The sequence below is a fragment of the Schistocerca gregaria genome, chromosome 4, assembly GCF_023897955.1.
Source record: "Schistocerca gregaria isolate iqSchGreg1 chromosome 4, iqSchGreg1.2, whole genome shotgun sequence".
Taxonomy (NCBI): domain Eukaryota; kingdom Metazoa; phylum Arthropoda; class Insecta; order Orthoptera; family Acrididae; genus Schistocerca; species Schistocerca gregaria.
This window is the reverse complement of record NC_064923.1, coordinates 742,621,171-742,635,024: the sequence shown is the minus strand read 5'-3', so window position 1 is coordinate 742,635,024 and position 13,854 is coordinate 742,621,171. Positions and strand designations below refer to the sequence as shown.

Below are 13,854 nucleotides of genomic sequence, written 5' to 3'. Positions count from 1 at the left end.
AGAAAAAATGAGAGAATAATTTTCTATTTATGTTCACTTATTTTCTTAATACAGATATTAATACAAGTATTATATGTTGACCAATTGGCTCTCTCTACTGAGTACACTTTATAAAAAGAAGCAGAGCTTCCCATTAATGGTATTCCTCCATGTGTTCAGTAAAGTTGTCATTTCCATTGTATGCAGAATATTTTCACAACCAACCCAGCCTCCTCTTCAGCTGCTGTAGTTGTGTTATTATGTAAACTCGCTTCCTGCACTCCAAGCACACTGTGAACTACTGTTGGTATTGTGCTGCTATTTATAGCTGAGTTCAGTTCTTGATGCCCACTACATCATTTGATGTTCTTTTGTTTTTTTCAGAGTCCACACAGATATTCCTTACAACACACGTTCTTTCAGTATTTCTGAACTATAGTGAGTGTGTTTTTCAAATAAAAGCCTCTATCCCCATTTATTAGTTTTTCCAACATCATTATTTTGGTTGAATTATAACCTATCAACACTAAAAACACTCACACATAACACCTATTTCCATTTATCTTGTCTTAGGTATTTTATAAAATTTATCTGTAACTTGTTTATGTAATTTTCAGGTACATTCTGTGACTGTAAAGTTGTTCTGATTATGTTTTCTTTCACTTAAATTTGTAACAGTATAATTGTGTAGGAATGTGTCAAAGAATTTTAAATTACAAAAGATTATGAAGAATTGCACCCTGCTTAGGATTAATACACTCCTGCAAATTGAAATAAGAACACCGTGGATTCATTGTCCCAGGAAGGGGATACTTTATTGACACATTCCTCTGGTCAGATACATCACATGATCACACTGACAGAACCACAGGAATATAGACACAGGCAACAGAGCATGCACAATGTCGGCACTAGTACAGTGTATATCCACCTTTCGCAGCAATGCAGGCTGCTATTCTCCCATGGAGACGATCGTACAGATGCTGGATGTAGTCCTGTGGAATGGCTTGCCATGCCATTTCCACCTGGCGCCTCAGTTGGACCAGCGTTCGTGCTGGACGTGCAGACTGTGTGAGATGACGCTTCATCCAGTCCCAAACATGCTCAATGGGGGACAGATCCGGAGATCTTGCTGGCCAGGGTAGTTGACTTACATCTTCTAGAGCACCTTGGGTGGCACGGGATACATGCGGACGTGCATTGTCCTGTTGGAACAGCAAGTTCCCTTGCCGGTCTAGGAATGGTAGAACGATGGGTTCGATGATGGTTTGGATGTACCGTGCACTATTCAGTGTCCCCTCGACAATCACCAGAGGTGTACTGCCAGTGTAGGAGATCGCTCCCCACACCATGATGCCGGGTGTTGTCCCTGTGTGCCTCGGTCGTATGCAGTCCTGATTGTGGCGCTCACCTGCACGGCGCCAAACACGTATACGACCATCATTGGCACCAAGGCAGAAGCGACTCTCATCGCTGAAGACGACACATCTCCATTCGTCCCTCCATTCACGCCTGTCGCAGCACCAATGGAGGTGGGCTGCACGATGTTAGGGCGTGAGCGGAAGACGGCCTAACGGTGTGCGGGACCATAGCCCAGCTTCATGAAGACGGTTGCGAATGGTCCTCGCCGATACCCCAGGAGCAACAGTGTCCCTAATTTGCTGGGAAGTGGGGGTGCGGTCCCCTACGGCACTGTGTAGGATCCTACGGTCTTGGCGTGCATCCGTGCATCGCTGTGGTCCGGTCCCAGGTCGACGGGCACGTGCACCTTCCGCCGACCACTGGCGACAACATCGATGTACTGTGGAGACCTCACGCCCCACGTGTTGAGCAATTCGGCGATACGTCCACCCAGCCTCCCGCATGCCCACTATACGCCCTCGCTCAAAGTCCGTCAACTGCACATACGGTTCACGTCCACGCTATCGCGGCATGCTACCAGTGTTAAAGACTGCGATGGAGCTCCGTATGCCATGGCAAACTGGCTGACACTGACGGCGGTGGTGCACAAATGCTGCGCAGCTAGCGCCATTCGACGGCCAACACCGCGGTTCCTGGTGTGTCCGCTGTGCCGTGCGTGTGATCATTGCTTGTACAGCCCTCTCGCAGTGTCCGGAGCAAGTATGGTGGGTCTGACACACCGGTGTCAATGTGTTACTTTTTCCATTTCCAGGAGTGTATTTGTGTACCTCTGAAATGGAGAATCACAAAGAATTTGGAAGGGCTTCGCTAGCTAGTATGTGCAGTACTGAAAGTACAGTCAGTCACTGGCCATAGTAGTGGATAGTTTGTGGTAGTCTTCATATGAAAGAAATGGTTGTATATTCAGTATCGAGTGTTCCGTATAAAAATTTAGTTATGTGGCACTATGAGGCAAGAAGAACTTTGGAGCAGATGAAAGTTGGACGTGTTCTGGCCTGAATTATAAAATCCAAAATTGGAGGAATAATGGAATATTAATTGTACATATCTGTACCAATGGAGAAGAAAAAATTCCAATCCATGCAGGATTCTTAACACATATATTTATATTTATGAGCGCCTTCAAAAATAAATACTCAAAATTCATCACCTACACCTAACAAAGGCAAAATTTACTCATTATATAAACTTATAGCTGTAACTTGGTAATGATTCAACTTTGAATTAACTTTACGTAATATACAGAGAATTATAATTTCAGAATACTTCATCAATTATGAGCTATTGCGTCATACTCATTATCAAAGAATTCATGTGCTGATAATAGTATTCAGCACATTAAAAAAGGCCCAATAAAACAATTTCAAAGCAAAATTGAGAAACAACTGCAGAACAAACCTTTTCTATTGATAGAAACTTAAAAGAAATACCAAGCATGAATCCAAAGGCATCACGCTAAAAGTACAGCCAAAGATGCACAAAGATGTGTAAAAGAGTATATGCTGGGAACAGGGTATATAATTGTTACATCCCACTTCTGACACCAGTTGTAAAAGAGTACCTGGTTTGGGGATGGGGAGAGAAACTTCTGACATCAGTGTTAATATATAAAATGGCAGGGAAAGGGGAGAGGCAGGTGTTACATATGCCTCATGGCGGCAGTGTGCAGGAGGTTGAGCGGTCGGGATTTGATAGTGAGCATCCAAGGCAGCCGTTAAATGATGAAACAGGAAATTAAGTACAATAAAGAACATGTATTTCAATATACGGAGTACAAAAGGTGTGCCTAGGGTCAGAAGTTAGCAGGTTTATCCAGTCTAGAAGGTTGAACAATTAAATGAAATGGGTAACAGAAGGGGAAGTGGTTCATGTTAACTTACATTGGTGGCCAGTCATGAAATCAGAGCCAGAGGCTCTGCCTTCCAAAAAGATGTCTGTTCTGCTTGAGGTTTGTATTACAAGAGAGAGAAGCAAGTGGGTTCTGCACTGCAGGACGCTCCAGTATCCACAGACGTGATCAGTATCCCGTGCACACTATTGGCCAAAACCAATGGCATGAATTCACTAGCAGTTTCAGGGCATCTCCAGTCATCAGCTTAACTGGACAGAACCACCTCAGTTTTAAAAGGCAAGTGACTTGTGTCACGTAGACACAGTGTGAATTACTCTGGGAAAAAACTTGTAAAGATTCCACTGGGCTTTGAAATAAATTTTTTAAACTAATTCCCTAAAAATATTCCTTGACTGGCTGCCATCCTGTACAGGAGGTAATCCAATACATTGCATAGTGAACTCTACAAACAGGCCAGCATACAAACTGTCACAGAAACTGAATAACACACTGGTGAAAATTGTACATATGAAACAATATATTTCACAAAAATTCTATAAAAAGTAGCATAATGCTATCTGAAGAACTAAAAGGCAAAACACTTCCCCAAGATGCTCAACTCTTACCACTTTACTTAAACATACTCATACAAGAAGCTTAACAGTAGTCCCAAATAACCTTATGCAATGTAAGAAACTCTCACAGACAGAGATTATTGAATTTATCATCAAGCTAATACTAAGTTACAACTACTTTACCTTTATGGTAACATATATAAGCAACCACATTGCCTGTTAGTGGGAGCATGTATATCAGGCACCACATCTGACCTATGCATAAACCACTTGGTACAAAAGTCATTTAGCAGCCAAGAACTCTGCCTAAAGAAAACTTAATTTTGTAGGAGATATTTAGACGACACACTACTGTTACTGAATGGGGATGCCGAAGACATAACAGACATTTTGAATTGCTTCAGTCATCTACATAAGGGAATTACATTTACAGTGGAGCTCAAATAAAACAAAATCATCAATTATCTGGTCCTAAATATTTTGAGAAACAACAAAAAATGCACATTTAAAATTTATAGGATAAATACAATGACTGACACCACAATACCTGCAACTTCATATTACCTGAACATTCATAAGCAGGCAGCATACAGATCAGTGCACCACAGGGCAACTAAAATACCTTTGAACCAAGAAAACATGCAACAAGAAATAAACATAGTGAACAAGTTGCAGCTGCTAATAATTATATTGCTTCCATGGCTGACACAGTCCTAGCAAATGTGAAGAAAGACCCAAACACAGAGTGCACCACAGAAGAAAAAGACAAAAGAAATGCATATCTAGCACCCTATGCACTGGCAACATATCTCAGAAGATTGCAAATATATTAAAAAATTACAAAGCAAAAAGTTGAATTTTCTACATCAAATAAACTATAAAAAATACTAAGACATGTTATAATGTGTAATAATGACCAATGCTTAGTCTCTGGAATATATTAAATAACATGCCAGAAATACTCCATGTTCTACCTAGGACAAACAGGCTGAAGTTTCAACACTGGGTACACAGAGCACATTAAAGACGACACACACAATAAACATACAATATTGGCAATAGCTACACTCATACAAAATACAGGACATTCATTTGGAAAATTAGATGAAAATGTCAAGATATGGCACTGACTAGATAAAGGGTGTAAAATGGAATTGTTAGAAAAACTAGATACACTATGAGATCAAAAGTATCTGGACACCCCCAAAAACATATGTTTTTCATATTAGGTGCATTGTGATGCCACCTATTGCCAGGTACTCCATACCAGCAACTTCAGTTGTCGTTAGACATTGTAAGAGAGCAGAATGTGGTGCGTAGCGGAACTCATGGACTGTGAACATGGTCAGGTGATTTGGTGTCACTTAGGTCATATGTCTGTACACAAGATTTTCACACTCCTAAATATCCCTTGGTCCACTGTTTCTGATGTGATAGTGAAGTGGAAACGGCAAGGGACAGGTACAGCACAAAAGCATACAGGTCGACCCCCTCTGTTGACTGACAGAGACCGCCAACAGTTGAAGAGGGTCATAATATGTAATAGGCAGATATCTATCCAGACCATCACACAGAAATCCCAAACTGCATCAGGATCCACTGCAGGTACTATGACAGTTAGGAGGGAGGTGAGAAAACTCGGATTTCATGGTCAAGTGGCTGCTCATAAGCCACACATAACACTGGTAAATGCCAAATGACACCTCACTTGGTGTAGGCAGCGAAACAGTGGACAATTGAACAGTGGGAAAACATTGTATGGTGTGACAAATCATGGTACACAATGTGGCAATCTGATGGCGGGTTGTGGGTATGGCGAATGCCTGGTGAACGTCTCCTGCCAGGGTCTGTAGTGCCAACAGTAAAATTCAGAGGCAGTGGTGTTATGGTGTGGTCATAGAGGGAGCTTGCACCCCTTGTTGTTTTGCATGGCACTATCACAGCACAGGCTTACACTGATGTTTTAAGCAACTTCTTGCTTCCCACTGATGAAGAGCAATTCGGGGATGATGATTGCATCTTTCAGCATGATCAAGCACCTGTTCATAATGCACGGTCTGTGGCAGAGTGGTTACACAACAATAACATCCCTGTAATGGACTGACCTGCACAGAAACCTCACCTGAAACCTATAGAAACCCTTTGGGTTGTTTTGGAATGCCAGCTTCGTATCAGACCTAACTGACCGACATTGATACCTCACCTCAGTGTAGCACTCCCTGAAGAATGGGTTGCCATTCCCCAAGAAACCTTCCAGCACCTGATTCAACATATGCCTGCAAGAGTGGAGGCTGTCATCAAGGCTAAGGGTGGGCCAACACCATATTGAATTCCAGCATTACAGATAGAATGCACCATGAACTTGTAAGTTACTTTCAGCCAGGTTTCCGGAAATTTATGATCACACAAAGTGCCAGATGTATCGATATGAAATGAGAGTTTTTTTGTGAAAATGCAACATTAATTTTGAATTGAAAAGTAAAAACATTTTATTCAAAGTACTGACCATTGCTTTTATACATTTTGACCACCTTTCTGGCAATTTGTGGACACCATGTCAATAGAAATGTTTGTCTTTTGAAGCAAACCAATCAGACACCCAATTTTCGACTTCTTCATAGGAATTGAAGTGTTCCTCAGCCATTGCGTGTCCCATTGATGAAAACAAATGGTAGTCGGAAGGGGCCAAGTCTGGTGAATACAGCAGGTGGGGCAGCAGCTCCCAGCCAAGTGTTTTGATTGTACCCTGAACCAGTTATGCTTTGTGTGCAGGTGCATTGTCGTGTAAAAAAATTACTTTGCCATGTCTTCTGGCCCATTCTGGTCTTTTTTCGATCAATGCATAGTTCACATTGATCATTTGTTGTCTGTAGTGATTAGTATACACTGTTTCACCAGGTTTTAAAGCTCATGATATGCCACACCTTTCTGATCCCACCAAACACAAAGCATTGTCTTCTTGCCCAATCGATCTGGTTTTGCAGTCGATGTTGATGGTTGCCCCAGATTAACCCATGATTTTTCCCATTTATGATTCTTAAAATAAATCCATTTTTCATTGCCAGTAACAATTTGATGCAAAATTGATTTTTTTTCGTGTCTTTGAAGCAAAATTTTACAATTGGTTTTTCGGTTTTTGATCTGTCTTTCATTCAATTCATGTGACACCAATTTTCCACACTTTTGGATCTTTCCTGTCGCTTTCAAACGGTCAGAAATTGTTTGTTCTGCAACATTTAGCATTGCTGCCATTTGCTTCTGACTCAAAGTATCATCTTCATCCAATATTGCTTGCAATTTGGCATTTTCAAACTTTTTTGATGGCCTTCCACATTCTTTATTTCTTACATCAAAATAATTATTTCTGAACCATTGAAACCATCTTTTGTATGTTGCTTCTGATAGAGCATGATCACCATATGCCTCAACAAGAATTCGATGCAACTTTGCAATACTTTTTTTCAAATGAAAACAAAAAAATTAATGCTTTCCGCAAATCATCACTTTCTGTTACAAAATTCGACATTGTTAACATGATGGAAACATATGATGTTGTTTGTTCCATGACTTGATGTATACTAAATATCTTTGACAGATTTCATACCAACAAAAAAAAAAAAAAAAAAAAAAAAAAAAAAAAAAAAAAAAAAAAAAAGGCTCGTTCACAACAAATGTTCCCTATCGACACATTTGTATCTTAATGCTCATTTCATACTGGTTCACCTTGTATATTCACATTACAAGAAAATAGGCAGAGAGAATATTAAATGAAAAACCTGAAAGTGAATTGCTGAATTTCTTCAGTTGCTTTGAGAACATACTTAAATAAAAATAGTAACATGCACAAATAGGCACCATTCTAAAATAGATGTAAGCAAATTATAATGAATATTGATAAGATAAATACATTCTGATGATGGTCGAAGTAGAGAGGATATCAAATGTAGACTGGCAATGGCAAGGAAAGCATTTCTGAAGAAGAGAAATTTGTTAACATCGAGTATAGATTTAAGTGTCAGGAAGTCATTTCTGAAAGCATTTGTATGGAGTGTAGCCATGTATGGAAGTGAAACATGGACGATAAATAGTTTGGACAAGAAGAGAATAGAAGCTTTCGAAATGTGGTGCTACAGAAGAATGCTGAAGATTAAATGGGTAGATCACATAACTATTGAAAAGGTATTGAAAAGGATTGGGGAGAAGAGAAGATTGTGGCACAACTTGACTAGAAGAAGGGATCGGTTGGTAGGACATGTTCTGAGGCATCAAGGGATCACCAATTTAGTGTTGGAGGGCAGTGTGGAGTGTAAAAATCGTAGAGGGAGACCAAGAGATGAATACAATAAACAGATTCAGAAGGATGTAGGTTGCAGTAGGTACTGGGAGATGAAGAAGCTTGCACAGGATAGAGTAGCATGGAGAGCTGCATCAAACCAGTCTCAGGACTGAAGACCACAACAACAACAACAACAAATATATTCTGGACAAAAGTGTATTATACTCTGTGAGACAGCTGTAACATTATTTCTGCCAACTAGATCCAAAAACATCTTTGTAACTGTTTGTTTATGTAAGTTATTCTCAATGTATAATGTGTACAGGAAGTTGTGTGTGACGTTTGACTTGTGTGAGACTCTGCACAAATGGACCATAAGAAAATTGTAAGTACAAGTTCTTCTCAGTTTCACCAATAAAAACTTATGAAAATCAATAACTAACTAAAAATTGTAACTTCCTTATATATTGCAGTAAAGTCAACAAAACAGAGCAGAACTTCACACATTGAAAAAATGACGTAAAAATGGCATAGTGCAAAGAGTCAAATCACTTTAAAATGGAATCATTTCTCAAAACTCATCATGTATAATATAAATAAAGGATAAGCCTGTCTGGTAGCAAAAAAGATGTTTACAAAAAAACCCACTGATTCCATTAAAACAACTTTGTAAGGTGGCTATTTTTCTAATTAAATGCCAGTAACCAATTAATCAATCAACTGCACAGTACTAACTGCATAAATAGTCTTCAGTAGATTTTTTTGTCATTTAAGTGCAAACAGTAAAAGAATTGTCAGAAGTGTAGTTGTTAGACTTGTCACTACCATAACAAGTCAACAATAAAAGAAGGAAGGTTACTGCTCTTGGTTCTCAGTGACATTACTAGGTCACACAATTTGAAATATCTTACAGGATCATTATGGAGGAAGAGAGAGAGAGAGAGAGAGAGAGAGAGAGAGAGAGAGAGAGAGAGAGAGAGAGAGAGAGAGAGACTGACTGTTACAAACTCCTCAATTATGCTGTCACACAAATTTGGTATGTGCACCACAATACACTGATGGCCATTAAAATTACAGTGCCATGAATGCATCACGCAACAAAAGTGGAACTATCATGTAATGTACTACATGCATGGATCTATAAGTCATTAATATTTCAGTGAAACTGCACAAACTAGATGCAAGATTGTACAACCACATAATGGACCTTGTGTCAATGAAACAAGGCTTTGCACAGACAGTGCAATGACATCTGGGTTGCCATGGACTGTCAGCATGGTGAACTTGTGGCCTCTCTTGAAACAGCAGCAGAAAGAGGCACAGAAAGTGGCTTGACCAGTAACAATGCTGAACTCAGGAATGTCAATAAGTTGTCATTTTAGATGCATCCTGGTTCTGTATACAGTGTTAAAATTGAAATATCTGTGTGTGGAAGCTCCAGCAAGAATTTACCATATTGCATTCTTCATCATCATACTGGGGTGATGGTGTGAGGTTCCACTGGATATGATCATCTCAGGTTAATGTAACCAGTTATATGGACAGCAGGTATTACATTTCTAAATGTTAAAGCCAGTGAGTGTGCTGTCATCTTCAAGGTCACCCTGACATTATCTTTTAATGAGTTAACACAAGATGACATGTTACCCATACTGTTCCATTCTACTTTGATAGAGAGGGTGTTCAACAGTTGCCCTATACAACACCCATTACAAGCAGTTACTCAGCTGCATTTTCATAACATATATACAATATATGCTTGTTCTGACTGTAACCATTTGGTGGGTTATCACATACATAATACAATGCTCAACAAGGCAACCCTTCCTGTATTTTACTTGCAACAGGGTCCACAGCCAAACAAGTGTAACAGCATCCACAGCCAATATTTGTTTACTGATGATTTAATTACAGAGTTCTGATTTGATCTCAAAGTTATTATACCCCTTATTTAATTGTCTAATTGCATTACACAACTTCTTATATTTCTTTCTCTGCTCTGCTTGCTACCTAGTAACACTGCATCCTTGGTTACCTAATTTTACTCCTCTCATCACATCCTATATTTTACTACCTTTGAGAGACAAACGCTCATCACCAATGTGCATTTGAGATACCATATGTGACAGCATAGTCCACATTTAAAATATTAGAGTTTAATGAATATTTAGAAAAAAATCATGACAAGTCTGCTAATTGAGATGAAAGTAAGAACACCAGATTACTGTCCAGTGTATTTTTTGAGCTTACTGTGGTTGCCTTTGTTGATTCCACATATCTCATTTATAGGACTGCCTCCAGTAACAAGAAACTGGTCATAAATGCAGGTGTTGTTTACAGGCTCAGGACCAGCTATTCTGAACTCATCAAAATCAAGCCTGAAAAGAAAGCAAAATCATTTGTATTTAAGATTTATAAAAAAATAAAAGCAAATACGCACACTACTCAGTGAACCTATACCCACTTTTCCCTGTTGAAGGGGGGTGGGAGGAGGAGGAGGAGGAGGAGGAGGAGGAGAGGCGAGAGAGAGAGAGAGAGAGAGAGAGAGAGAGAGAGAGAGAGAGAGAGAGAGAGAGAGAGAGAGAGAGAAATGGAAGAACAGAAGAAACTGATTTCACACAAATTGACACAGCTGTGTAATTATGAGTACAAATTAGATAATGATACAAGTGCTCACGCACACATATAATGTATTTAATGATCATGACCTTTGTGAGAGACAATGAACACTATTTTATTCCAATTTCATTACTATCTGCATCTGAAGAACCTAGTAATCAGCTTACATTAAGATACCCTCTCTACAATGGAAAGGAACTGATGTAAAGCATTGTTGGCTAGGAGAATCTGAGGGGTAGGTTCAACTATCTAATCAGAAAGTTTTCTTTCTCCTTGCATTGAAATCTGTGAGAGTTGTGCCTTAAGTGTACCTGTTGAGCGTAGGTGTCTCTAATGAGTGTGTGCTGTGATGTTTTGTACGATGAGGAGAGGAGGGAGAAGGTCAAAACTGGTGCTAGCATGTAGGCTGCTCCTTTCAAACAATACCAAACACCCATCCTATGTATGGGTCACCACCAACAGTGTCACATGCCATTACTTAATGAGACACTGCAGAGAGATCTTAAATTTAATCTGGAGCACTGACACAAAATATATTAATTAAGGATTTCCTGCCACTACCACTTCACCCTTTTCCAGCCAAATCCTGGCCACAAAAATTTCTTCCACCACCAGGATTAAAACCCACTATCTCTGAGTCAGCAAAACAATGCAGGTGTATGTTAGTGACCTCGACTAAGGAGACATCATCCCCATTAAAGGTGTGAAAAAAATAAAACCTCCAACTATGTTTGATGCTTGTTCCTTTGATTCTTTTTTTTATGTGTTGACCTATATTCCTTTCCAGTGTGCTGGAATGCATACCTTCCTTGATAGCATAATTCATAAGATATGTAACTCATTTAACCATTTCATTTGTACATTTTTTGAGATCTTCATACATTATATGTATTGCTTACCCTTCATGTTTGCACATGTTTTGTGGTGTATGTTAATGAGTTTCCCATAGGCATGGGTTATGTTTAGTGACTGTGCTATTGTATCAATGTAGACCAGTTTCTAAGATTTGGTAGCTCTGATTCGAAACTTTGCTTTCCACTTGTATATATTTTTTAGAAAATGTACAGCCCAGACACTTTGTAAATATATAGAGATGATTTTAGTGTTTGGGCCTCACTTCTGCTCAATAATTATTCCAATTGCTAGAAAATCCACATATATGTAGTCAATTTTCTGGCAATAATGATCAGATTAGTGGAATTTCAGCTTACTGAAATGAATACTGTCTTCACCTTATTTACTGATTATTAAATAGTCTAGTGTTTTGGAGGATGACTCTCTTATTCTGGCAACTGAAGTAATTACATTTGTAAGATTAACTGACTCAATCTGTTTGCTAATTTTAAATTATTGATATCACAGACATTGTTTGGGGTATATGAAGCATTTCACTCTTTTCCTTTTCTGTTAAACATGACTGAGACAGGAACTGCTACTGGCTAAACAAACATGAGGGTTTTTTTGAAGGTCCTATTTTGCCATTTTTTAATCCTTGGTTAACACTGTGGCAAAGCAAGTGCAAATAAAGCTACCTCATAAGGTTGTGAGTTTCACACTAGCCAGTGGACACTGTTCATAAGAGGTCATATACTACTCATCACGTACAGCTAAATAACTGATCTATTACCAAAAAGTATAAGGGGTGCACTAGAAATTGGAGGTAAATCCTTATGCTTTATAAGTCCGGCAGACATTATCTTTTACATTAAAATAGTGAGACAACTTACTAATCACAGAGTGACAGGAGGGAATAACAACAACATGGAACTTTCATAATATTGTAACAATATAAAGGGGATAGATTGCTACTCGCCTTATAGGGGAGGTGTTGAGTCAAAGGGAAGAGCAAAAAAGACTGCTAAAATATTAAAGATTTTCTTCTGTAGAAGAACACACATATTCTTACAGCACAATTCACACACATGGCCACTGTCTCAGGCACTCTGTTTTCTATTGCAGAAGAAGGAGTTTGTCTCAAAACTTTAATATTTGAGTAGTCTTGTTCATTGTGCCTGTTTGCGACACAAAGCATCCTCTTCATGGCGAATAGCAATCTATCTTCTCCATATTGTTGTCATTCCACCCTAGACTTTCCATTGTTTCACAAGGACATGAATGAATCCTCAATGTATTACTATCATCTGAATATTTTAGAGGTATAAGATTAAGTGAATACAGTATATGTCTGCAGTGTAGTGTGCACTGATTGGAAAGTTCCTGGCACACTAAAACTGTTTGTTGGATAGGTATTCAAACCTGAAAATTTGCATCATGGGCAAAATGCTCTGCTGACTGAGCTGTCCAGGCACAACATATTTACCAACCTAACAAATTCACTTCTGGAAGTATCTCTCTTTTACTTTCAAAAGTTCACAAAAGTTCTTCTTCAGACCTTGAGGAACAAGCACACTTTGAAAAAAAAAAAAAAAAAATACTCCAGAGAAATGGCTTAGCTACAGCCTAGAGAACTGTTTCCAGAATGAATTTCCACTTTGTGGTGGAGTGTGCATGGGTAGTTCACTCAGTAGAGCATTTTGACCATGGAAAGCAAAAGTTCAGGTTTTGAGTGCTGGTTGGCACACAGGTTTAACTGGCCAGTATGTTTCAAATTAGAACCTACTTTGCTGCAGAGTGAAAATTCATTGTGATAATAGTACACTGGCCTGAGCTTAAACCATTTCTCTACAATGCCCTTTCTTCTAAAAGTGCTGGTCCTGTAAGGTATGTATGAAACCTTCCATGAAGGAAATATGAACCTATATACTGTGCACATCTTGGGGTCAGCAAATCCCCATGAGATGGTACAGTTGCAATGAGACTCCCCTAAATTGAATGTTTTGTGTGACATATCCCAGTGGAGGAAAGATTATGGGTCTTTCTTTTTTTGGTGAAGCAACTCTAACTGGTGTTTTTTATCTTGATACACTAGAGCTATGGCTTGACAGGAGCAGTTCAGTTCACTCTGTGACTCTATTCTGTTATGTCAGGTATTCTTGTATTGACTGAGTTTCTATAAACCAAAGCATGTTATGTGCTCCATACCACTGTGTAATCTATCACTCTCTATTGCTATGTACTGGCCTCCCACACTGGTGACACCAAATTTCGAATGACTGCTAAAATAGTACAAATTTTTGTCACAACAATGTGGC

At 39.1% G+C, this 13,854-nt stretch overlaps 1 protein-coding gene across 2 annotated transcripts in view; it reads right to left on the bottom strand.

Annotated features, from left to right (window-relative positions):
• The window catches only part of LOC126266689 (uncharacterized), a 148,772-nt gene that overhangs the window by 40,376 nt on the left and 94,542 nt on the right, over window positions 1–13,854 (bottom strand). For both annotated transcript variants that reach the window (XM_049971120.1, XM_049971121.1), the window contains exon 6: window positions 10,334–10,461. In XM_049971120.1, the coding sequence (XP_049827077.1) occupies window positions 10,334–10,461 (128 nt within the window). The remainder of the gene's footprint in view (window positions 1–10,333; window positions 10,462–13,854) is intronic.